The sequence below is a fragment of the Amphiura filiformis genome, chromosome 14, assembly GCF_039555335.1.
Source record: "Amphiura filiformis chromosome 14, Afil_fr2py, whole genome shotgun sequence".
In the NCBI taxonomy this organism is placed as follows: Eukaryota; Metazoa; Echinodermata; class Ophiuroidea; order Amphilepidida; family Amphiuridae; genus Amphiura; species Amphiura filiformis.
In genome coordinates, this window is record NC_092641.1 from 27,774,991 (window position 1) to 27,800,910 (window position 25,920).

The 25,920-nt window shown below is 35.5% G+C and overlaps 1 protein-coding gene across 1 annotated transcript in view; it reads left to right on the forward strand.

Annotated features, from left to right (window-relative positions):
- The window catches only part of LOC140169885 (uncharacterized), a 41,276-nt gene extending 16,390 nt beyond the window's left edge, over nucleotides 1-24,886 (forward strand). The window contains exons 3-6 of the mRNA XM_072193195.1: nucleotides 8,088-8,156; nucleotides 13,745-13,861; nucleotides 22,001-22,150; nucleotides 23,575-24,886. Of these exons, the coding sequence (XP_072049296.1) occupies nucleotides 8,088-8,156; nucleotides 13,745-13,861; nucleotides 22,001-22,150; nucleotides 23,575-23,783 (545 nt within the window). The 3' untranslated portion in view covers nucleotides 23,784-24,886. The remainder of the gene's footprint in view (nucleotides 1-8,087; nucleotides 8,157-13,744; nucleotides 13,862-22,000; nucleotides 22,151-23,574) is intronic.
- The last annotated feature ends 1,034 nt before the right edge of the window (nucleotides 24,887-25,920 follow it).

The following is a 25,920-nucleotide window of genomic DNA, read 5'->3' on the forward strand; positions in this document are numbered from 1 at the left end:
TACTAAAACAGGAGCCGATAATCCATAAATGTATCCTGTCTCTACCAAATATTTTGATGGTTTTGGTTGTAGTACACACAAAATCTGGTACCAAGCTGATAACACAACACCATGACCACATTCACTGATGTTTGACTTTTCTTAAGGAAGTCTATTGGAGAAGTGAGTGGTGAAACTAATATGTTGTAAACTTGTAGCTATCTACTTAGTTGAATTTTGCATTACAGGTAGAATATCCTATAGTATGTAGTATGTAATACCTAATAAAATGAAAAAAAAAATATTCTGAAGGCTTTGTTTATTGTTGTAGTTAATTGCTTCACATAAAAAGGATTTCATACTAAATAGCAAATGCATTTAGGGCATTTTCAGACCTATTAATTTTCCGACCTAATGTAAAATTTTATTTTGAAATCATTTCATTATTTTGAAATCGTTAATGTTCTCACCTTGAGGGCAAATATAATAAACAAATTCTACAATTCTGTTAAATATTTCCTGCTAACAAAAGCATAGGAGAAAACCAAAAAAAAAAAAAACTCCTAACGACAATAATTAAAATGATTAACTTCTTGAGAAAGCTAACTTCTCAAGATGGCTAAATGAGTTAAAGATGACTACATGACAAGTTAATTTGATGCGCTCGCTCACACCGTAGACAAGGCCAAATGGACTCTAGTTTATTAAAAAAGACTACTGTTCGCACTAATTACAGATCATTGCGTGAAAAGGCTCAGGCAGATTATATTTTTGTTTAAATTGTCTGATGTAAAATATTCTTTTGAAATAAAATTTTGTCACCTTGAAGAAAATCAATCAAATAAAACTCAAGGTTTAACTTCACAAAGATGTCTAACTGATAAGTAAATAATAAGTTAAACTTCTGGAGATGGCTAAATGATAAATTAAAAACTTTATAATATTGCTAAATGACAAGTAAACTTCAAAAGATTGCTAAATGGAAAGTTAACTTCAACAGATGACGATTTAAATGAAAATTTAAGTTACCAGCATATCAGCCATTTTATAACATGAGTTAAAAAGCTCTACATCCTGAGAAAGTTTCAAGACGAGCATGTCATTAATTAAGTAGATATTATCATTAATTAGATGTGGCGTATCTCACTCTATGGGAAAATTGTGTACAACATTCCCCGTGTTTTGCATGACATAGTGGTGGCGTACAAGCTGTATCAAAATAATTGGTACCCATATCAGTTTTCATTGATAATGGATGAGCATGAACACATCAACATTCAACATAATATCCACATAATTTGTAAATTAATTCTCGCTATTCGCAATAAGGGCGCCGCCAGCGGTTTGCGATGTAATCGTGATGTATCATGGGAAAATCGTGATGTATCATGGGAAAAGTCCGCGCAATACGAATATTACCATGCTATTACATAGGAACACGTGACAATATTTTTTAGTTTGTCAAAATAAAGGTGTTACACGCGAATCGATACTCAATAATACTTAATAATGTGACAATTAATTTTTCTCTATCGATTTGCGTGTAATACCGTTATATTGACAAACTAAAAAATATTGTCACGTGTTCCTATGTAATAGCATGGTAATATTCGTATTGCGCGGACTTGGATGTCGACCTTTTCCCATGATACATCACGATTACATCGCAAACCGCTGGCGGCGCCTTATTGCGAATAGCGAGCATTGTGAAACAAGTCATAAACTATACATTCTGGATATTTCAAGAGTATCCACTTTTGTATTTGAAAGAGGCAGGCTTTTCAATAAACATCAAAATTGATGGGTACCAATTATTTTGATACACACTGTATCAGTGACATACGCTACTATGTCGTAAATATGTGACATACGCTTTGCTTAAGTTTATCAGATGTCGTCCTATGACCTCCTTGTCCCTCAAATTTTTGAGGAATTTTTTTGTCCTGTAATTTGGCCTAGATGAAAAACAAAACAATTGTGAGACGGCATGGTCCAGAGCTGTTTTGAGTTACATTCAAAAGAGAAAAAATGTGCAAATCTGCACTGCAGGGTAATGTCGGAATTTGGTAAATGAATGAACACAAGAGAACAGTGACAAGGGTTCAAATAACGTATCAATCAATCAGTCAATCAGATTTTATTTTATTTCCATCAAAAATTACAACAAAATACAATAAATATAAAAAGTACAACACGATGGAGGAGGTACAACGATAAGCGAAGCCTGTAAATGCTGCACCCCCTGTATAATTAAATTACACAAATTAAAACAGAACAAAAACAAAACGAGGATCTGTATCCAAAAAATTTAAACACAAATATAATGAATCAATCAATTTAAATATAATATTGTACTATAATCATGAGTATTTAACATTAACATATAGTAAATTACAAACACTGATATAAAGCATAAAAGCAATGATAAACAACTTTGAGATGACATACCGTAAACGTTCGCCTAATGGCGCTACGGAGTTCATGGAAATGAGAGAGCGCCATCCCTGTAAAAGCCGACTATTATCACTGATCATTAAGGGTACGTGTAGTTAAAGGGTGAAACCTATCGACACATACAATTATGAACAAGATCGAACAAACTTGTTCATGATAATGCGGTAATCATTCACCTGATACGTTGTGGCCCAGTGAGCAGAGCATTAGACTACAGTGCGAGGATAAAGAGAACTTGTGGAGAAGATTGATGGTTCGAATCTCATGCAGTAATTTCTGACAGGTTATGATGTCTGTCAATGTTTTTTTTCTGATTTTAGGAAATTTTATTCTCTATTTTCTTGATTTTATCTTTAACATTGTTTATATAATTTTATTATTTTATCTTGTATGTGTCTTTTTCATGATTCTTTGTTTTTATCGTTTCATTTTAGACTAACTCAATCCATTCAATCAAATGTTGCAATGAACCTATTTGATTGTATAGGCATTTGTTATGTGTGTGAGACAAACTGTCGCGTGCGACAAGTCTTTCAATTCGCGCGAGTGTCCTTGCCTATGCATCAGTGGTCATAAGAGGTATTTCATTTTATTCGAAAGGGGGGGCAAATATACGGGGGTCATAAAGTCTTGGAAAGAATAATAGGAGGGGGTCATAAAATTGTGTTATGACCAAAATGTTGGCAGTCACCCGATGACCACAGAAAGTGTGTTATTTTATTCAAAAAGACTGATTTCAATACAATTTTGGGGTTTGGGATCATAAAAGTTGTGTTGCCGAAATAGGGGGTGCGCAATTTTATTGACGCAGAATTTTTGTAAATTTGGGACCCCCCCTTCCGAAAAAAATGATAGCCCTCTAAGAGGATTCAAAAGATAACCTCTGCTAACTGTTCCACGGAGGATGTATCATAATAGGCTCAGTCTTCAAATGATATAAATAAAATTTGAATGAGTGAACGAACAAAATCATACAACGACCAATTGAATAGAGGCTGTGCATATGACGTTTCATCCCGTAAATATGGCGGACTACTCAAATGCATTCAACTAAATCATGATTGCATCTACCGCTACAGTTCGTCTCACACACATAACAAAATGCACTACGATCAAATAGGTTGATGACAACATTTGATTGAATGGACTGCACTGCGCCATGATTACGGGGAAGAAACCGGTTCAAGGCCTCTATAGCTATCATTGAATACTGGCTAGGATTCCACAACACAATGAGAACATGTTATAAGGCGCTTTGAAAGGCACACAATACCCCAATGGCTTTCCATATTATGTGCACTCAACAACTATTCAGTATCGAAGCCCGGTATCGAAGTTACGTAATGTTACTATGTCAACGGGATCACGAGCTTAAGTAATGAACCACGATCGAAACAATCAGTACACAAAAAAGGCATACCAAAATAGCGTGATCGTAATGATCGCCATACAAACAGTGCTTGGTTCCGATACCATCACGGAGTTACGTAACTACTTCGTGGTCTGATAGTTATATGATCAATGGTCTAATCTACTTGGGTTCGATCCTTTTAAGAAAAGAAAAAATAGCTGATCATTTATAATGCATAAATGCATAAAGTAATGTAGTTACACAATTTGAAACATTAAGGCCGTTCTATTTTTCAAAGGTCATTTAACTGATAAATGTAGTGGAATATATCACGCATTGATAGGTATAGCATGTGGAGCAAATTTTGTCAGCGGTTTTTGTTGCCGTTTGTTCGCAGTGCCTATTTATCTAAAAAAATAAGAAAATTAAAATTAAATAATTAAAAAAAAATCACAATATTCGTTCGTAAAATGGGGACAAAATCCAAAAACATTTCTTGACCCTTCTTCACATAAAAGTGGGGGCAGAAATCAAGATTCGAACAAGTACCATTCACCATTCAAGGCGCACCCTCTACCGACTGAGCTAACGGGTCAGACAATAGAAGGGTGTAATTTTGAACTGAAGAATATAAAAAAAATATGAAGAAATTACAATGTTATAAAAAGATTTACCAAAATGAGTATGAATCGATTTACAAATTAAGTCCAATGGCACTTTGAGAAAGAATACCTGAAGAAACCCCAAAACATTTGCTGCTCTAGCAACTAACCTAGTGACCTAAAGTATTGGGTCATGTCACGATATTTTTTCTGAGGCATTATGTCCAGGTTGCTCAATTTAACATACACGTATCCTTAATGCTGTTGAGATTTTACAAGGATGGCGCTCTCACATTTCTAAGAATCCAAAAGCGCCATTAGGCGAACGTTTACGGTATTAAAAGAAGGCAATGATTTAATAGAATGATTAACAGAAATATCATACTATAATAATGAAGCAAAACATGCTTGGATCTACTTGTCATTCAGTAAGGCATGTACTCCTCTCTTAAAGAGAGAAATGTTGGTAGCCTGTCTAATCTCATAAGGTATTTGATTCCAAATTTTTGGACCATTGGAGACAACAGTACTTGTTTTGTGCAGTTGGTAATTATGCTTATTTCTAGTATTATAACTGTGTATATCCTTAAGACTCTTAAACATAGCATCAAATGATTTTGGTAACATACCTTGGGTATACTTATACATAAAAATAGACAACTCTTTCTTGTACATATCAAATATATCAAGAACATTGTATTTATCAAAAAGTGGTCTTGAATGGCTTAAATACTGACTATGAGATATTATTCTTAAAGCTCTTTTTTGTAGTTTAAATAATTTGTTAAGATATGCCTTGTTTGCATTTCCCCAAAGTAAAATACCGTAATTAAAATAGGGTACAACTAGTGAACTGTAAAGGTTATACAAAGTTTGTTCGGGTAAATAATGCTTCACCTTGTTCAAAACGCCAATATTTCGAGAAGACACATTACAAATATTAACAATCTGTTTCTTCCAAGAAAGATTTTCATCAATAGTTAGACCCAGGAATTTGGTTCCTTTAAACGAGCCAGTTTACAACCATCTAAAGATATTACAATATTATTGTCATTGATTTCCTTGGTTTTGGACACAGTACCTAAAAACATGAGATTTGTCTTTTTTTGCATTTAGTGAAAGTTTGTTAGCTTTGAACCAGTTAATTACCTCCCTCAGCTCATTATTAATTACATTACAGAGTTCATTAATATTTTCATGTGAGTAGAAAACAGTGGTATCATCAGCGAATAAAATAAATGATAGTAATTCAGATGTGTGAGCGATGTCATTCATATAGATGATGAAAAGCAGAGGACCCAATATTGATCCTTGTGGAACGCCACATAAAATCGGTTCATAAGATGATACTTCTGAATTGTATGACACATATTGTTTTCTCTCAGAAAGATAATTTGAAAACCATTGAGATGTTACTCCTCTAAAACCATAGTGTTCCAGTTTGCTTATTAAAATATTATGATTTATGGTGTCAAATGCTTTTGACAGGTCCATAAAAATACCAGCTGTGTGTTTCTTTTGACTACTTGCATTTTCAATGTCACATACAAAATCCAAAACTGCCATTATGTGGAATGGTTGCTTCTAAAGCCATACTGCTTATCATACAAAACATTGAACTTATTTAAAAAATCAATACATCTATTATACACAATCCGTTCAAGCAATTTAGAAAAACATGGTAACACTGAAACTGGTCTGTAGTTACCAAACATTTCAGGGTTGTCTTTTTTGTATATTGGAACTACCTTTGCCATTTTAAAATCATCTGGCACAACACCTGTGTTTAAAGAGAGATTTAAAATCCTTTGCAGTGGATATGCAATTTCATTCGCAACTCTTTTAACAATATCGGATCCTATACCATCGTGACCTGGACTTTTCTACTACCCAAAGTTGCAATAATTTTCAGAATTTCTTCTTCAGTGGTTGGTTTAAAGAAACATGTAGAACTATTTGGATTTTTTAGATAATCACAAAAATCTTTACCAGTATGGCTTATACTTTGTGCTAGTTTGGATCCAATATTTGAAAAATACTCATTGAACTTATCAGCAATTATCTTAGGATTTGTTATTGTTTCCCCATTACTTACAAATTTTTGAGACATATTACGCCTTTTACTTCTCAATATATTGTTGAGAATCTTCCAAGTATTTCTCATACTGTACCTTACTCTTTCAAGCAATGAAGAAAAATAATGACGTTTTGCCAGTCGGAGTAAAGATGTTAGCTTACTACGATATGATTTATATTTAGAAATGTTTTCTTCTGTTGGTTTTTTATTGATTTCTTGTACAATGTATTCTTTCTACGAATCGATTTTACTAACCCTTTAGTTATCCAAGGACATATAGGGTCATGTTTCTCGGCCCTCTTGTTGGGTTTACATTTTGGAATACACTCATCATAAAGTAGCATAAATTTTTCAATGAACTTATTATATGACATATTTACATCATCAGATGAACAAATAAAACCCCAGTCTACGTTTTTCAGCTCATTTTGAAATGTTTGTACATTTTGCTCAGTTTTACACCGTATGTTAAAATTAAAGGTACCTTGAAGATTATCAATCTTTCTGTACATATTTAAATTTGTAGATAGAAAGATTGGAAAGTGATCGGTTATATCTGTTACCATGATTCCAGATGTTTGACATGTATAACAATTGGTAAAAATGTTATCAATAAGAGTAGCTGTTTTTGTGGTAATTCTTGTAGGCTTTGTAATACATGTATATAAGGAATAAGATGACATAGTATTTAGAAATTCAGCAGTAGGTACATGAATATCGTCATTTAACAAATTAATGTTAAAATCACCCATCAAGTATACAAGTTTATTTTCTTTATTAATAATCGACAGAACTCCATCTATATACTTATTGAATTCATGTATCCCTTGATCAGGAGGTTTATATACAACACCAATAACAATGTTTTGCAATCCTGTTCTTTGTATTTCTAGAAAGAGACTTTCAACATATTCAGGATGTTCAATGTCATCCAAGTCATCACGGAGTTTATAATGTATGTTGTTCTTCATATAGAGGCAAACGCCACCACCGCCTTTATTCTTTCTGTTTGCAAATTCAAGATTATAACCGCTAACATTAAAATAATCATGTGGCTTTTCTTTTAACCATGTTTCCACCAATCCTATAACATGAAAGTCAAAATCAATAGTACACATGTAATTTTTTAAACGAATCAAAGTTCTTATCCAGACTCCTGATGTTAAAATTAAGGAGTGACAAATTGTCAGAAGATTCGTTAGTAACATCTCTTAACTTAGTATCAGTATAATAATTCGTGTGACTGTTAAATTGCCCTGTATTCATATCATCCTGGTATTTTGTTGGATCAATAGCCAAGTGTTCATATTTATCAACATTAAATTCACGTGGAGTATCATCAATATCAAAATACTTATACAATTCTAATAAGAAATTTTCCTGATCGATGAAGTGGTTAAATGGTAAATTCATTGTATCATTGCATTTTACACAAAACCAATAATGATTGTCATTTTTCATGAATTCTTTTCGTGGTGCACCCATGCATTGACATTAGCCAATGTCTATGGGCGTTTTCATATATTTTGGGTCAAAGGTCATTAGGGTTATAACACGGCTGTGTTCGTGGGTTAGACCACAGCTAATTAATTTTGTTTTTGATTATATCCTACATTTATTCAAGGTACTCAAATTACTACGCAGCTGACTACTCAACAAGCGACTAGTACTCAAGTATCCACCACGAGTAAAGGTTTGTTGCTTATATATTATCCCTAAACCTTTGAATTGTATAAATTAAAATTCAAGTCAAATTTCCTTATTCTATAACAAATGAAAGTGCAAAACGATGCTCAATTATTTTCTGTAAATTCTGATACCTTATTTTGTCGGCTGTATCCCCTGTCATAATGGCGGTTGCTTAAATCGGGAACGGGTATCGTGACGGATGTCGATCGCAAATTTATTCAAGAAATGAACACCGGGAAAGCGTTGAGTAGGTGATCTATAACAGTATTGGGTATATTATATTATAATTTACCGCAAACATCTAGCAATTCATGCGTCTATTATCAATGATTATGCGCCTGTCACATGCCATTTCAAATGTATTTATTGCATTTCTACATGTAGGCCTATACTGAATTATACCGATGGCACACCAGAATGCTGTTTGGGGCACTACAGTTTAACTATGGCAAAATTAATGTGACGCTCTACTTTTCCTCATAATCAATATATCTTCTTATCTAGATTTTAAGTTTCTGGTAATTTAGTGATTAAGGGTTCCCACCGGGGCTCGACTTTTACACATGCCCGCACGCCAAGCTACGCCAATGGCGTGTACTTTTGCTGTCGGGTGTGTAACTTTTAAAAAGTACACGCCCGATCGTCCGATCGACTGCAGAAAGGCATTTTGACACTCTATCTGGTCAATTTAGCCTAAAAAGTGCCAATTTTTGAGCTCTTCGCGCGAATTTTGTTCTACTTTTGAATCGTATGGCCCCTGCAAATTAGCTTCAATATGGCAAAAAATAATGTCGCGGGCATTTGTACCATGCGTAACAAGTCACGAGCAGAGCTCACATCGATTTGTTAACAACAACACTTAAGGGCTCGGGTAGCGACGTTTTCATGTAATTTTATGGCACATGGGAGCACATCAGAATTTCAAAAAATCTAAATTATTTGATATCAGAAGGATATACCTTGTATTCAGACATGTCAGAATGTAATTCGATGTCTGATGTGCTCTCAGATCCCACAAAAATACTGTGCAAGCGTTGCTATCCGATTCCTTAACTGCTGCGTGTATTAAATTTATTAGACTATTATCGTCTATCGTTTCCTTTTTTGCATTGATTGTAACATTATCTCCGGGAAAAAAATCTGGCTTGTAAAATTTCTGTCGAGTGTGTAACTTTTTAAAGTTAGCCGACTGGCTAGTGCCAAAAAAAGTTACGATCGAGCCCTGGTTCCCACTTTTTCTAATTATTGTGCAAGAAGCAAATCTTGTAACAATTCTAAACTGCCGTCTTTCAATGAAAATATGATAATACTATGTTGGTATGTCTCATTTCCACAGTATAACAATGGTTTCCGCTTTAAGATCATGCCACAAAATTTTAGGTGTCATAAAATTAAAGGTTTTTGCATTTAGTAATAAGTTTGCGGTCTCATTTATAATGTTTGAAATACTTATGAATATATGAACATCTCAGACATGGACCGTATAATGAAGCGACTGGAAAAAACATATTGATGGCTGTTGTTATCAGATATCTGTTACGACCTTTGATACCATGCGAGGGCTAGTTGTGCCGATGGCGCGATTTTTGATTTCTTCTTATTTACTCCTGTTGCCCTTTACAATACAAAAAAATCATCGAAATATTACAATATTTTCTAAAGTTATGTCAAACCACTCATGATAAATGTTTAAATAACTCGTGATAAAAAGAATATACCAAATGCACTTGGAAAGAAAAGTTCAAATCGTCGTTGTATGAAGACCAGCGTTCCATCACTGTATATGAGCGTTGACGGTTTCACAGTACGTTGAATCTATCAGTTGTTTGATAGCATGTAAAAATACGTCATTAATTTTAAGAAAAGTTGAACACTGATGACGCTATCTATCTGAAATCGTCTTAAATCGTCTTTACAAGGGGTAAACACTGGTATAATGGCATTAAAACATCAGAAAAGAGTATCAAATATCAACGAACTTTTTAACAAACCTTTTATCACGAAATGTGCGGAATATCTTATATTACGACGTATTTGCCTAAATTCAATTCAAAACAAATATAAATAGCGCCCTTGCACACAAATAGACAGTTTATAGAATAAGAAATATCATAAAAAGCAGAAAAAGATGAATGATTTTGAAAAGAAACGTAAATCTAGGTAAACAAAAGAGTTGGAAATATAATGTACATGTTAGTGTGATTGTTATTGGTGTTGTCCAGGTCTAGAATTGAACATTATATAGCCTAATGCTTTGTAAGAACATTTAATAAATGATCCGATCAAACAACCGTGTCATTCATACTAGGCCACAACACGCAGACCCGCGAAGTTTCAACCAATGAATCCCGGCAATGAATACATGGAATACAGACGAGAAATCAAGCGTCCCCACTTCCAAGTTCAAGAGTAGAGTATACACTCATGTATACATACAATAATTAATGAATCCATAACTAAGATTTGTTTCAAGTTCATATAAATAACTTCACGCAATGTTCTATCTGGACGACTATTTCATATTTCCTAGAAAGCCTTAGAATTTACCACGGAATTTACCAATTGAATATATGAATACAAAAGCCACCTAAGTCCATACTTAAACCAAATTGAGTTAAGCATGGGAAAGTGTTCCTTTACATAGGCCTGTCATATGTATGAAAGAACAACTCAAATTCATCCTCTGTGTCTATTGAGCATGTGAAAAATAGCATGTATGAAAGAATCACCCAATTCCATGATTTGAGTCTTGTAACACATTGATTAAAATCCAGTATGTATAAAAGTCCACTTGTAACACATTCATTGCTAGAGAGTGACTTTTGAAAAAAAATGGGTTTAATAAAGGAAAGTGTGTGGTTTATATTACATGGCAGAATGCTTATCAACATTATACATACCTGTGCGCTTTATTTTGTATTATCTTACTAGTGGTAATCTCATTCTAACATTGTTGTCTTTGTATATGATTCAAAAAACCACCTAAGTCCAAAATTTAAAATGAACCCCACGAAGTTCCTGAAATGTTAATCGTCATACCTAATACAGGTTAATCCACTCATTTGCACGTAAAACTTACCATATTGACCAGGTAAATCTAACTGAAGGAATTAAAATGATACACAGGTTTTTCTCTCAAAATCACTTCCCATGGACTTAGGTGGCTTTTGTATTCATGTATTCAATTGCTTAAGGGATCTAAAATGAGCGTTTATTGCGTTTCGACAGTATTTTTTGTGATACATGAGAGCACCTCGGACCTATCAAATTGCATTCTGAATACGAAGCATGTCTTTCTGATATCAAATAATTTTCATTTTTTTGAAAATCACAATATAATAAAAATTTTATAACAAATTATAAAAATTTGATATTTTTCACATTTTGATATATAACAGTCCTCGAAGTAAATTATATAAATCTAATGATATATTCTTAAAGTGTATGTAGCAGGGAGGAAAAGCCGACGGTCAATTGAAAATTTTGATCTTTCATATTGAAGATATGGATTTTTTTCCCAAAAAGACCTAATTTTTTTTGGTGTTTTGGGAAAAAAAATCCATATCTTCAATACGAAAGGTCAAAATTTTCAATTGATCGTCGGCCTTTCATCCCACCTACATACACTTTAAGTATAAATCATCAGATTTATAAAGTTTACTTCAAGTACTGTTAAATATCAAAAATATCAATTTTAATGATTTGCCATAAAATGTGTATTAAATTGCGAATTTCAAAAAATCAAAATTATTTGATATCAGAATGACATTCTTCGTATTCAGAATGCAATTCGATATGTCTGATGTGCTCTGATGTCCCAAAATAAATACTGTCCAAACGTTCATACCCCAGCCCTTAAGAGTTCTAAAATGAGCGTTTATTGGGCTATTCCAGAAAATAGGTGCACACCCCCTATAGAGGAGTAAATTTTCAATCAAAGAAATGTCCGGATTTCCAAGTGTGCTTTCTGAAAATGACTGGATTTCCAGTTGCCAATGTTACTGGAAAAAGCTTGGAAATCCAATCAAATGAAGGAAAAATCACGGAAATGTTGAAAATGAGCTCTCAAATTAAGGATTTCTGATTTAAACTATTTTTCTGCCAGATTTTGTTGCCTTTGTGCACTTTAAAAGTCTGGATTTCCAACAGTCACGACTGGACAAAAAGTCCGGATATCCGAACTCCTCTATAGGGGGTGTGCATCTATTTTCTGGAATAGCCCATTGCGTTTCGACAGTATTTTTTGTGGGACATGAGAGCACCTCAGACCTATCGAATTGCATTCTGAATACGAAGCATGTCTTTCTGATATCAAATAAATTTCATTTTTTGAAAATCACAATATAATACAAATTTTATGACAAATTATAAAAATTTGATATTTTTCAAATTTTTGATATATAACAGTCCTCGAATTAAATTATATAAATCAAATGATATATTCTTAAAGTGTATGTAGCAAGGAAAAAAAGCCGACGTTCAATTGAAAATTTTGACCTTTCATATTGAAGATATGAATTTTTTTAAAAAAAAGACCTAATTTTTTTTGGTGTTTTGGGAAAAAAATCCATATCTTCAATACGAAAGGTCAAAATTTTCAATTGATCGTCGGCTTTTCATCCCACCTACATACACTTTAAGTACATCAGATTTATAAAGTTTACTTCGAGTACTGTTAAATATCAAAAATATCAATTTTAATGATTTGCCATAAAATGTGTATTAAATTGCGAATTTCAAAAAATCAAAATTATTTGATATCAGAATGACATTCTTCGTATTCAGAATGCAATTCGATAGGTCTGATGTGCTCTAATGTCCCAAAATAAATACTGTCCAAACGTTCATACCCCAGCCCTTAATGAAAGATATGGAACTTTTTTGTATGTCTTGGGCGACATACATGTACTTCATCAGAGTAATTGGTATCCCATCATCCACTGTGCTGGTGGTAACACAGCTCCATCCTTTGAGGGCGCGGTCTTGAGGAGAAGGTCATACACGTGACTTAAATCGTAGCCCCCTCGTCCCTGTTCATGACGGCAGGACCTCTCTTACGATTCCAGATTGATTCTCTAATGAAGCGAGTACTCGCATCACACTCCTTCTGTAATATTTTGGTATCGTCCCCAGTTTATGATATGGTTCTGTTGAATGGCATGATCTGATATAGTTGACTTGCTTGACCAATCACTCTTAAGAAGTATGTCGCCCAAGACATACGGAATTCTCAGGTCACTGTCTAAATTTTAGTTTTGTAATATGAAAATCCAAAATTATAATTATCTACAGATATGGAACTTCTATACAACATTCACACATAGCTAATTCCATAAGATAGATTAGATTCCTGAATTCGTTTTTCCCGCCAAAACATGAATTCGTTTTTCCCGCCAAAACATTAATTTGAATGATCTCAAACAAAGCGTTCAATACTAAACTAATTCATCATAAACTTCACTTTATAAACCACAAACAATTACACGAACAGTCTCTTAAACCAGCATGGTTCTCGCAAAGTTCAAATCAAATTGATAATTATCTCACATTTACATTAGTAACAAAATATTTGTTTGTTTTTTATCATTTCAGCTTGTGCTAATAACCACACTGAATGTGATAATTGGGCTAGAATTGGTGAATGTACCGTTAATCCAGACTATATGCTCATATACTGTCAGAAAAGTTGTGGTGTTTGCCAAGATCACGGTAGGAATCTAAATTTTAGATCAATTGCTTTGATTAGAAGATTTATTGCTTTTATTTGCAGCGAACTCGGTGTTATCTGCTGACTCGGCTGAGGCACATGTGTTGATGAATAGAATATGCACGCATCAAATATATTTAAAGTTTATTCGCCGTAGAAGTGATGATGTAACAGGATTAACTACCATAGTAATAATAGGTTAAAACAATTTTGAATATATCGCACTGCACTAATACCTTCACGCGGTACCTCTACATTGAACCATAGATGTCAAAGAACAGGGATAAAGACCCCAGCAAACACAAAATGTTTTACAGAAAACGTTTAAATATCGGGTTATATAAAGGGTATAAAAACGTTTTAATAACATTCCAAAAACATTTTTGAAAACTTGATACAAAACATTCTAAACAGAATGTTATTTTGAGGTTGAAAAAATATTTTGTAAAAAACGTTTGCCCAAAATATTTGCAATAACGTTTTAAAAACGTTTTCATGACCTTTATATAACCCGACATTTAAATGTTATTAAAACGTTTTGAAAAAAAACATTTTAAGAACATTTCTATGTTTGCTGGGACCCTGCTTGTAATGCAGGGCGATATGTTAAAAAATAATATTGTTTTAACCTATTGTTATGGTAGTTAATCGTGCTACGGTGAATAAGGAAGATATTATGTAATAATTGATTTTGCATAACAGAATTGTAAATGCACGCAACAAATCCAAGTTTATACTCTTACAAAGACATTGCGAAATGTTTCTAGGAAAAAAATCAATTCATAATACCAGAGAAGATGTAATAAAGAGGAGGTTGATCAAGCTATCCTCAAACAAAATATGTGTAAGACCGCTCATTCAAAGTAAATGATGAATCACCCTATTTAGCTGCTTTACAATAGAATACCACAATGGGGTTTGAACCCGGGATGGGTGTGATACACAAGTTGCAGCTAACTGCTTTTAGGGATAGGTCAGTGTGTGCATGTCATCATGCCATGCACACCATGCATGCAGACCCTGTCATCTTGTCAGATTTCGGATAAAATATGACTGAAGTTCCATGGCAAATTATAATTTTTGCTGTTTGTTGCCACTTTCAGCCTCTATTATTTATGATAAAGAATGTTTTCAATTATCAGAATATCTTTATTAGGTTTGCAGGAAATGACAGGAAAATAATAAAATAGAAATGATCAACAATCATCACCTCTCTAAAAAATCCTAAAAATTTCTTCTTGAGAAATTTATATATTTACAAAAAAAGGGCGGATTTGGGGGGAAATTTTACAGCACTCGATTTCTTTCTTGTATTATCCACATGTGGTATCCCATCCAAGCAGCAGGTCCAATAACACACGCGTTTCATACTTTTCAACAAATTCTCTATAGAAACAATGGAAATATTTCCAATTCTGAAGTGAAAATCGGTCAACCATGGGCGGTCACACACATAACATCATAGGATATTTCAAGTGGATGTTTAACTACTCAGTCAGCCACCTGGACAACCGATTCTTTAGAAATGCTTAGTCGCGCTAAAAGTCGATCGATACATCAGCACAATTCAGAGATACACCTTTTTGCTATGAAATTAATTTTCTCGATCAAATATAAAGCAATATTTTTTTTTCTTCAGTAAAGTCAGTTAAAAACTTGGTGCTTGGATATACATTTTTTTTAAATCCTGGTGTTAAAATTAAGCATTCAATTGTGTCTTTTAGTGTGATATTTTTGATTTTTATAGGCCTTGAGTTCGCCCGCGAGCTTTTTACGGAATTGGTTTTTTAGCGTCTCAAACTAATATAGTTTGCTAAAGAAAGATATTTCCCACCTCTGTAAGGCACATCGTGTGGGTCTATATATTATAGTTTTGTCAGAATTTCCGTTTTTATTTTACCCTTTTTCCCTTCATGCTCCGAAAATGTCAAACACTTTTATCTCGTGAGCAACCAGCAGAAATAGTCGATATTTTCATTGTTGTCATATATAGTATGGCAGGGCAATTTTCCATTGAAAAGCAAATATTGCCCGACCAGCGATTTAGTAGCCCAAATCCCCAATTGGGTTTTCTGGTAAATGAGGGGCAGGGGGGCAATTGCCCCCTGGCAAAATTGCCTATTTGGGCCCCCGCCCCCTAGTGCAAGGAAAAAAGAGGAAAAAGAAGGGAGAAAGAAGAAAAAAGAGAGGAGAGAGAGGGGGAGAGAGGGAGAAGAGGGGCAGAGAGATGGAGAATCCATACGATATGCAATACCATACGATTATATTCAATAAGCCTGGCAAAATTGTCTATTTGGGCCCCTGCCCCCCCCCCCCCCCCCCAAGTGCAGGGAAATTTGGTGGATTTGGGACCCCGTCCCATACAGGCTTGCCCCCCTTGGAAAAAATCCCAGCTTCGCCGCTGTGATCAGTAGGAGCGCTATTAGGCCTGGGAATTTCGTTGCTATATTGAAGTTCTGGCAACACTGTAGCCATGCCGGTATTCCTATTAAACCCAGGGATATCGATCCACAATGCTAGTATTAGCCTTAGATTTCACGCGTTGATTTTGAAAAATTTTCAGGCGGGAGTAAAAAATGGTGAAATCAAAACGGAAATTCTGACAAAACTATGATATATCGCTCACGGTGATGTGCGTTAGAAAGTTGGGAAAAATCCTTCATTAGCGAACTATATTACTTTGAAAAGCTAAAAGGTTGATCCAAAAAAAGGCTCGCGGGCAGAGTTTAAGGCTATCAAAATCGAAAATCTTACACGAAATGACTGAATTTCACGCCTAAGTTTAACACTAGGATTTGAAAAAAAATACAGTATCAAGCACTACAATTTGACCTGACATTTACTGAAAAAATGAAAATGATTGCTTTTTATTTGGCCGAGAAAATTAATTTTACATTGAAAAGGTGTAACTCAAAATTTAGCTCATTTCAACACCAAATTCGATCGTTTGTATTGCCTCATTAAATGACTGAGTGAGCCTTGCATAACAAAAGAATCGGTTGTCCAGGTTGCTAACTGTACTTGAGAATAAAGGACTATGAATAGATGCGACAGGATTACCTACGGGATTATCTCAAGGATATAATTATGTTGACCCTCCTCTTTATTACACCTTCTCTGATAATACGCTGGCGAAGTGACGTAGTTAATCGGATAAACTACCATATCAATAGATGAATACAATTTTGACTATATCGCCCTGCACTACAACGTTCACGCGGTACCGATGCATTGAACCATAGATGTCAAATAAATGCTAATCACTTGCACCTGTAAGATTAGTCTCTTTGAAAAGAGCGGTATTGTCTTCAATCTATTATATGATTGAAGACAGATGATGAGTGCAACTTGCTGTAGTGCCGAGCGATCTATTCAAAAATTGTATTCATGGTAGTTAATCCGATTATGACGTCACTTCGCCAGCGTATACGCTGGCAAAGTTATGTAATAATCGGATTAACTACCATAGCAATGGGTGAAAACAATTTACCCGCAGCACATGCCAAGGATTATTAAATCAGGATGTGACACTCCGTAATTTGCATGTGTCCAATTCATATGTTAATAGCATATTGTTATTAAAATGATGGTCTGACCTGGCCAGAGGGCGTTAATATAATAGACGTTTGATCAATGGACAGAGTAGTTTCCGTTTGTATCGGCTACCGAACGAAACATAATTATTATGCACATTCCGACCAGACTAGCTTTGCCAGGCATGGTAGGCCATAACGCGTAGGCCTATGTGCCGTACGTACATTTTAAAGTATTTGCATAACTCTTTTGCATGAAACTGTAATTGTCATCTAAAACAATCAAACAAAAACAATATTATTTGACTCACAACACTGACATGAATACAAGTTTTAGTATTATTTAATAATATTATTTCCTCTATCGTTTAATGTACAATGGTAGCCTACAGGTGGGGGGGGGGGCAAAATAGTTTTGTACTTAATATGAGGGTTGGGGTCATAACAGTTTTAGGTCCATTAACTTGTGAGACCGGGGGTCAACAAAGTTTTGGGTTCACGAAGAGGGGATAGGGGGTTAAAAAAATTTGTAACACGAAAAAATATATTGTCCCCCACCAAAGTATTTCTGAACACTCCCTAAACTTAGTTGATTTTTCAGCAAATGTTATTTTTCAGCGAGTTTTGCTTTTATATCGTGTTAAATTATGGCAAACGGAAACAATCAAAATATGATGTACCGGTAGCTAGGAAACTATATATATTATATGAGCCATTCCATGTCAACTCCAGGGATGTTCACCGCAGCACCTCTTCAATTTTTTTTTTCTTTTTCTGTGTGGTGGTAGATATTGATGAGAAAGTAAAATCCTGAAAATTTGAGCTTCATACTCTATTTCGTTTTCCCGTGGCATCAATTTGAAATTTAGGGGGGGTCAGCGTAAAAAAGGTGTCGCAACGCGAAAGACGATGTTTGGAGGTCCATAAATGTATAAAGGGAACCCCCAACAACTTTGAAAAGTATGTATCCTGGGGTACTTTTTTGTGTGGAATTCAAATCTGGCATCAGAAAACTTATGACTCCTTTACTTTAAAAGATATAGGGCCCTCAAAATGCAACTTCGTCCATCCAGGACCAACTTCGGGGGGTCTTTTAAGTTGTTGGGGGTTCCCTTTATACATTTATGGACCTCCAAACATCGTCTTTCGCGTTGCGACACATTTTTTACGCTGACCCCCCTAAATTTCAAATTGATGCCACGGGAAAACGAAATGGAGTATGAAGCTCAAATTGTCAGGATTTTACTTTCTCATCTATATCTACCACCACACAGAAAAAGAAAAAAATTGAAGAGGTGCTGCGGTGCACATCCCTGGAGTTGACATGGAATGGCTCATATACTATAATCGCTCATGGGTGTCACCCATGCATACTTTTTTTTTTTAATGTAGGCCTAAGGGGTCTATTGCCAATCACAAAGTTTGAAATTGTAATTGTGTAATGTAGGCTACTCCCTACCAGAATACGTTTATACGCACGCTGTCGAAGTGACGTACTTAAATCGGATTAACTACCATAACAATAGATAGCTATAGATGAATACAATTTTGACTATAGCGCCCGCACTCACGTTCATGCAGTAGGACCTACCGATGCATTGAACCATAGATGTCAAAGAAATGCTAATCACTAGCACCTGTAAGATTAGTCTCTTTGAAAATAGAGGTATGAACGGTATTCAGCATCGAAGTGGTTACGTAATTCTTTTGGTTACCGGATCACGCTATTTTGATATGCCTTCACGTGCCATATACTTTGTGTGGTGATTGTTTCGATCGTGGTTCATAACTCAAGCGCGTGATCCCGTTGACATAGTAACATTACGTAACTTCGATACTGAATTGTATTCAATCTATTATATGATTGAAGACAGGTGTACAGACGGCTTGACGTGAGCCTATGATTTTTTTTCTGGGGTCTTGTGGTGTACGCTGGTTATCATCGATGTTGAAGTGCCTATAATAGTTCAATGTAAGAAAATGAGCCAATAGACGTGATGAATAAAGATCGGATTTTTGGATTATTAGTGGCGGTATACAATTAAATGTCAAAATTACGATGCTATTCTACTTTTCAACAATAATTCATACTGGCAGGCTACACCAATAAGTGTATCAGTGCAAATTGATATTTTTCGGGATACTTTTCCACAGGGAGGAAGCACGTGCAAATACTATTGCCGCGGGCGCCATTTTGGAAGGTCACGTGAAGTGTCAAATGATTTTTGTGACTTCAAATACTCACTGTATTTCATATCTTATGCTTGTCGTATATTTCCTTTGTATTATCGATAGTTAGTCTTAATTTCGACATTACTATATCAGCAAGACATTCCCGTATCAAATTAAAAGACTTTCTTGCAGAAACAAATCACTGTGGCCTGATGGGATCATAGTAGTTGACCCACTTCCGCCCGCCGTCTAACCTTGCTTGGGGGCGCTTTTTACTATCTTCAACCGGTTCGATTCACTAAACTTACGACACCTTTATGTGGTGACCTCAATCATATGGGCTGAGTAAGAGTTCATGTGAATTATTCATAACCGATCGATACCTTGCCTCACTTTGAGAGCAAGCCAACAAAATTTGCCATAGGTTTGCGTGGCTAAACAAAAGCCGTGAATTTAGTGTCACCCCCCTGCACATGCTTAGCGACAAACATTTCATCTTGTTGGATCGAGTCAGAAACACATGTATCATCTCAGGGTAGGAAAACCGCCTATAGACGAATCCAAGTAGCCAAGTCATGGTCAGGATTTGGTCGGACATCTTTGGGTAGCCGTTTGCACCAACCTGATGTTTTGAGCGCCCCATTGTGCAAATAAAAGCACTCATCACCTGTGTATGTCTGCAATCATAGATTGAATACAATACCGCTTTTTTCAAAGATACTTATCGTACAGGTGTGAGTGATCAGAATGATATGGTTCAATGCATAGATACCGCGTGTAGTTAATCCGATTATTATGCCACTTCAACAGCGAATAGACCATGTAAGCTCATGTAAAAGCTGTGTGTTTTGCCGAAGGAACTGTAGGGCCTATTGTGTTGTAAACTAATCATTCTTTTGTCTACCTGTGTTTTCGCGGAAGGTATAAAACGGGTGATGGAATGCAGTTTAAAATTTCCGCCAAGGGCGAATCATTTCACATTTTGGGTGCATTGTAGCCGACGGCTACCCAACTAAAGGCTGCTAGTCAGGTGTAGGAGTGCGTGGATTTGGATTCGTCTATATGCATTTCGGGGTTTAGGGCAAGAATGTATCTGCACTGGCTGCCAGATATCATATTACAGATTGTGCACAATATAAGCTTGATGAGTTGATCTATGATGTCACATGTTTACATTCAGACCGCCCTCTGTTGTTTCAAGCCAGGCAAAATAACACAGGAGTGTCTATGGCAGACCATTTAAATCTCTTTAAAACTTAACTTTTAAAAACCTTTGAAGTTTTGTGTGATATTATGTATATAGCTTGATGCATTAATTTTTTGTAAAAGAGTTAGATAACATTTTTAGTATTATTTGCTTTGGAACCAAAGTTAATGAATAAAAATCAACTTCTTCCATGTAAACTATAGTGTTTTTTGCCTGGCAGTTTTGATCACGGACCAACAGAGGGCGTATCAAATGTAAACACATGTCAACTACCATCCGCGATAATAAAAACGCGTAAAAAGGGTAGTTTTACGTGGGTAGGCACGATACGCGCGTATCGTGTTTAGGGTGTCAAAAACATGAAAAATCGGGAAAAGGGTAGCAAAATTGCAATGGCAAATACGCGGAAATGAAATTTAGGGTATGAAATTTGATGCAAGGAATAAAATCCCTGTTTAGGGCCTGAAAACAGGCACTCTTACCTGTTTAGGGTATCGTTTTAGCCAAGGGTTAAATCCTTGGTTAGGGTGCTTTTCAAAAGTTGATTGTCGCACACCGACATCGCCTGGCTAATAATTACTTTGTCAGCAGAGATACTAAAATAAATACCCGAGATCAATACACGTGAATTTGCTATGCACGAGTTTGATACGAGAAGAAAATCTTTGGATTCCGCGGTAGAAAATGATGAATATCTCCCGTAAATGATTTCGTATAAAGAAACCAGATGTGGTTCCTTGCACTTGAATATATATTTTAAACAGATATGATAGTCGTTAGCTTGCGTCTTCAGAGAGTAGTTTGCGTCCTGAGTCAAAAACTGACAATAATTCTGCCCGTAATTCTGATTTATATGTGCCGAATTATATAGCGCAGTGTATAGGCAAATCGTGAAGGTAATCTAAAAGCATATGACCTATAGCGTACCATGATCGACTGACACACAGCGAGGTCAGTCACCGAGCTATCGGGGCTATTTTCAGTAGCCTTAGTCAGATGTCCTTCGGCTCATTTAGCGACTCAAAACTATTAAACAGGACGATACAAAATGGCCATGCGTGGCGGTGGATTCAACCTACCATGGCGATTTCTGCCATGAAGATATCGGGGCGATGACACTGTGTGTCGCGGATGGTGTTCACGCCACAATTTGAGTGACCCCCCGGGGTTAGAATGGTATAATTGTTTTTGAATGTTCTATACTGTTCTCTCTGGTTCTATATTAACAGGCATTGCATTAGTGTCCGCTGAGTGCTTGGACTGCATATGTAAGACAAGTGGATGTACGATGTCAAATCCCTTCAGCATCGGCGAAGGCTACTATACTGATGCTGTTACTCACTCGTCTTGGACTGGACCCCATTCTGAACCTAGTCCAGGTCGGTATATATATAGAAATGTGCGACTTGTACGCCAACCGATCTAACGTTGCCTCTGATTGGTCATTTACATGATATCTTCATTTTAATCACCAATCAGAATGGAGCTTTGCAAATAATTCACGTCAATTTCTTTTTTCTTTTTTTCCTTTTTTGCGTGGGGAAATTTTTCTAACAATGTTGCTGATTGGTCCAATTGATAATGAAAACTTCTTTGTGACCAATCGACAGGTAGTTCTCATGGGGTTAACACGTATGTCAATGAATCAAAATCACTCCAGACAATGACTGAATTTTAATTGAAAATGAGTAATTTTTTGTATCAATTGTATAATTATTATTGTTATTAGTGTTATTATTATCATTATTATTATTATTAGTAGTAGTAGTAGTAGTAGTAGTAGTAGTAGTAGTAGTAGTAGTAGTAGTAGTAGTAGTAGTAGTAGTAGTAGTAGTAGTAGTAGTAGTAGTAGTAGTAGGAGTAGTAGTAGTAGTAGTAGTAGTAGTAGTAGTAGTAGTAGTAGTAGTAGTAGTAGTAGTAGTAGTAGTAGTAGTAGTAGTAGTAGTAGTAGTAGTAGTAGTAGTAGTAGTAGTAGTAGTAGTAGTAGTAGTAGTAGTAGTAGAAGTTACTGCAGTAGTAGTACACACCGACATCGCCTGGCTAATAATTACTTTCTCTCCAGAGATACTAAAATCAATACCCGGGATCGATACACGTGAATGTCATATGCACGAGTTTGATATGAGACGAAAATCTTTGGATACCGGGGTAGAAAATGATGAATATCTCCGTAAATGATTTCGTATAAAGAAACCAGATGTGGTTCCTTGCACTTGAATATATATTTTGAACAGATATGATAGTCGTTGCCTTGCGTTTTGAGAAAGAACCGTGCGTCTTGAGTCAAAAACTGACAATAATTCTGATTTATATGTGCCGAATTATATAGCGCAGTGTATAGGCCAATCGTGTTGGTAGTCTATAAGAATATTACCTATGGCGTACCATGGTCACTCACACACTAGCGAGGTCAGTCACCGGGCTAATCGGGGCTATTGTCAGTAGCCTTAGTCAGATGTACTTCGGCCCATTATGCGACTCAAAACTATTAAACAGGTCGATACAAAATGGCCATGCGTGGCGGTGGATTCAACCTACCATGGCAATTTCTGCCATGAAGATATCGGGGCGATGACACTTAGTAGTAGTAGTAGTAGTAGTAGTAGTAGTAGTAGTAGTAGTAGTAGTAGTAGTAGTAGTAGTAGTAGTGGCGTGCGCCGCACATTGAAAGTAGGTCAGGTTGTTCAGTTCCCCCGAACGGAGTCTGATTTAGGAGCAAATTTTGACGTTTTTAACGTGAAGATGATGATGATTGATTGATTGATTGATTGATTGATTGATTGATTGATATTGTATTTTACAGGTTATGCTGAGTGTATGCTTGATTTATATTGTAGTAAGCTGGTGGTTATTTCATATATGGAAAGATACAGCAGACTTATACTTGACCCGCCGACCTGTGAACAGATATCAAGAATCCATAGAAGCGGATATTTTGGATACGAATCTGATAGTATGAGCAACATTGCTTTCTGGAAAGAAGTCCAGAACTGTCTTGGTACAAGTGTTTAAATCAACATTTTAAAATTTCTGAAAAAAAATATTCCTCAAAAAATTGTAGTTTACCCTATCAGAATATGACATGCGCACATTTAATTTTGAGCTGAACTGACAAAAATGCTAGTCGATCGTCAATCGTAAATGGTTGATTCTCTGAAAAGGTGAACTTTTATGTCCCGCGACTTTCGGCGGTCATAAAAGTTTTAAAAGCGGATTTTTTTTTTCTTTTTTGGCTTAGTCATGGACTTTTGTATGTATAAAAATAGTTAAGAACATCCAAGTGGGGAAAAATTAATTTCTTGGAGTCAAAAAATTCTTCAATATCTGACGACCCCCCTGAAAACCCCATGTCCCGATGTCACGCACCGAATTTTAGTGATTTTGTAGTATTTTTGTGAGCAAGTGTGGGAAGTGAAAATCACCACTGACTGGGGTAAATATCATGTCTAAGAAGGTTTAAATGCTTAAAACCACTTCTAAAGTCAATTTTATGGAATAATTCAAAAATTTGTTAAAAAAAATTGCTGTCCCGCAGTTTTGCATCATTGCCGTCACATTGGAATCAAAACGGCTGGAGGTGAAGACCAAATATCAGAGGTCAATAATTTGACCCCGTACGCTGCCGTTACAGACGACGAAAAACATCAACCCGAAATAGCTGCACATTGTCACTCTTTTCCTGCCAATTTTGAGGGTATCTTCCAAGTATACAGGCGCGTACCTTTATTCAACATCATCTCCAAACGTTTCTGATCAATTTGATATAAGTGTTATTGTTGAATTTTTCCGGAAAATAATGATGGTTGAATATGTCCCACAAGCTGTTGTGGTGATATGTAACACGTGGTAAGCTTAACCCTGCTATTAACCGTAAGCAATGTCTGAACCATCATCTCCGCTACATCAGTTGACGTCACAATTTGCCGTGGCGGAGATGATTCTCTATAGGAATTCGTGTAGAAATATCATCTCCGTCACATCACCATCATCTCCATCACAGCACCGGATCTTGAGATACAGCGAAGTCCAGTTTAGTTTATCAGAAAATGTTTACCAATTCTAAACCTTCTCATCTGTATGAATTTCATTTTCAAGTAGTGTGAAAACATTACTGAAATCAATTATAACGGAGATGATTCTCTATAGGAATTTGTGTAGAAATATCATCTCCGTCACATCACTATCATCTCCATCACAATTGTTGTTGACCTTTATTTGACCTTTGACCTAGACAACATGGAATTTACTATTTGGAAATGTAATTGATATTGTATGTGTTTACTATGTCAACAGAAATTTATTTAGTTATTTCAAGCAAAATTATGAATACTAGTATACTTAAGTTTGTATAAAAAAATACCAACAGACATGACTTTTTCCGTACAGCCTGCCTCTCATTGTCCCAACTAAATGACGAAAGTAAAAAATCATATTTTTTTTTAATGAAAAAAGCAAATATGAATCAAGCAACTTACAAGTTATCCATAAAACTCATAATTAAGAGTTTTAACAATTTTTTTGTCCTTTTTTCCTTTTTGGCCTAAATGTGACGGAGATGATGCTCACCTGGCACAACCTGCAGATTACGCCCTCTATAATATAGAGGGCGCCCCTAAAGATCGCGCCAAATATTGTTTTCATGCACTAGAGACTTACATCCTTACAGATATGTAAAGGAAACATTTTTATAATCATATTCAAATTCATATTTTGCCTATCTTCCAATAGTACACCTTTTCAGAGAAATACCCAAATATGTTATGATCATCCCGGAGAGTCCATCGCTGAGCGACGACAGAGTGATATTTGACCAATGAGGTTGCGCGCTTTAGCCAAAACAACAAAAAGCGCTTTATCTTATCTCATTGGCTGGCCTACTGACAAAAATGCTAGTCGATCGTCAATCGTAAGTTCGATTATTATGTATGTAAATGCTTTTTTTAAAGCACATTCGACTGATATTTTGCTCGAAATAAGCTTATCCCCAAAACAAGCACTTTTAGTGTATTTTGCCAGGGAAAAAAAAAGAAAAATAATAATTTAAATATATTTCAAAGAGGAAAAAATAGTAATAAGATGAAGATAGTAATGATTGGGAACCAAGGGAGAACAGTGCCAGTGCATTGATTGGTCACCCCAGGTTAAATAA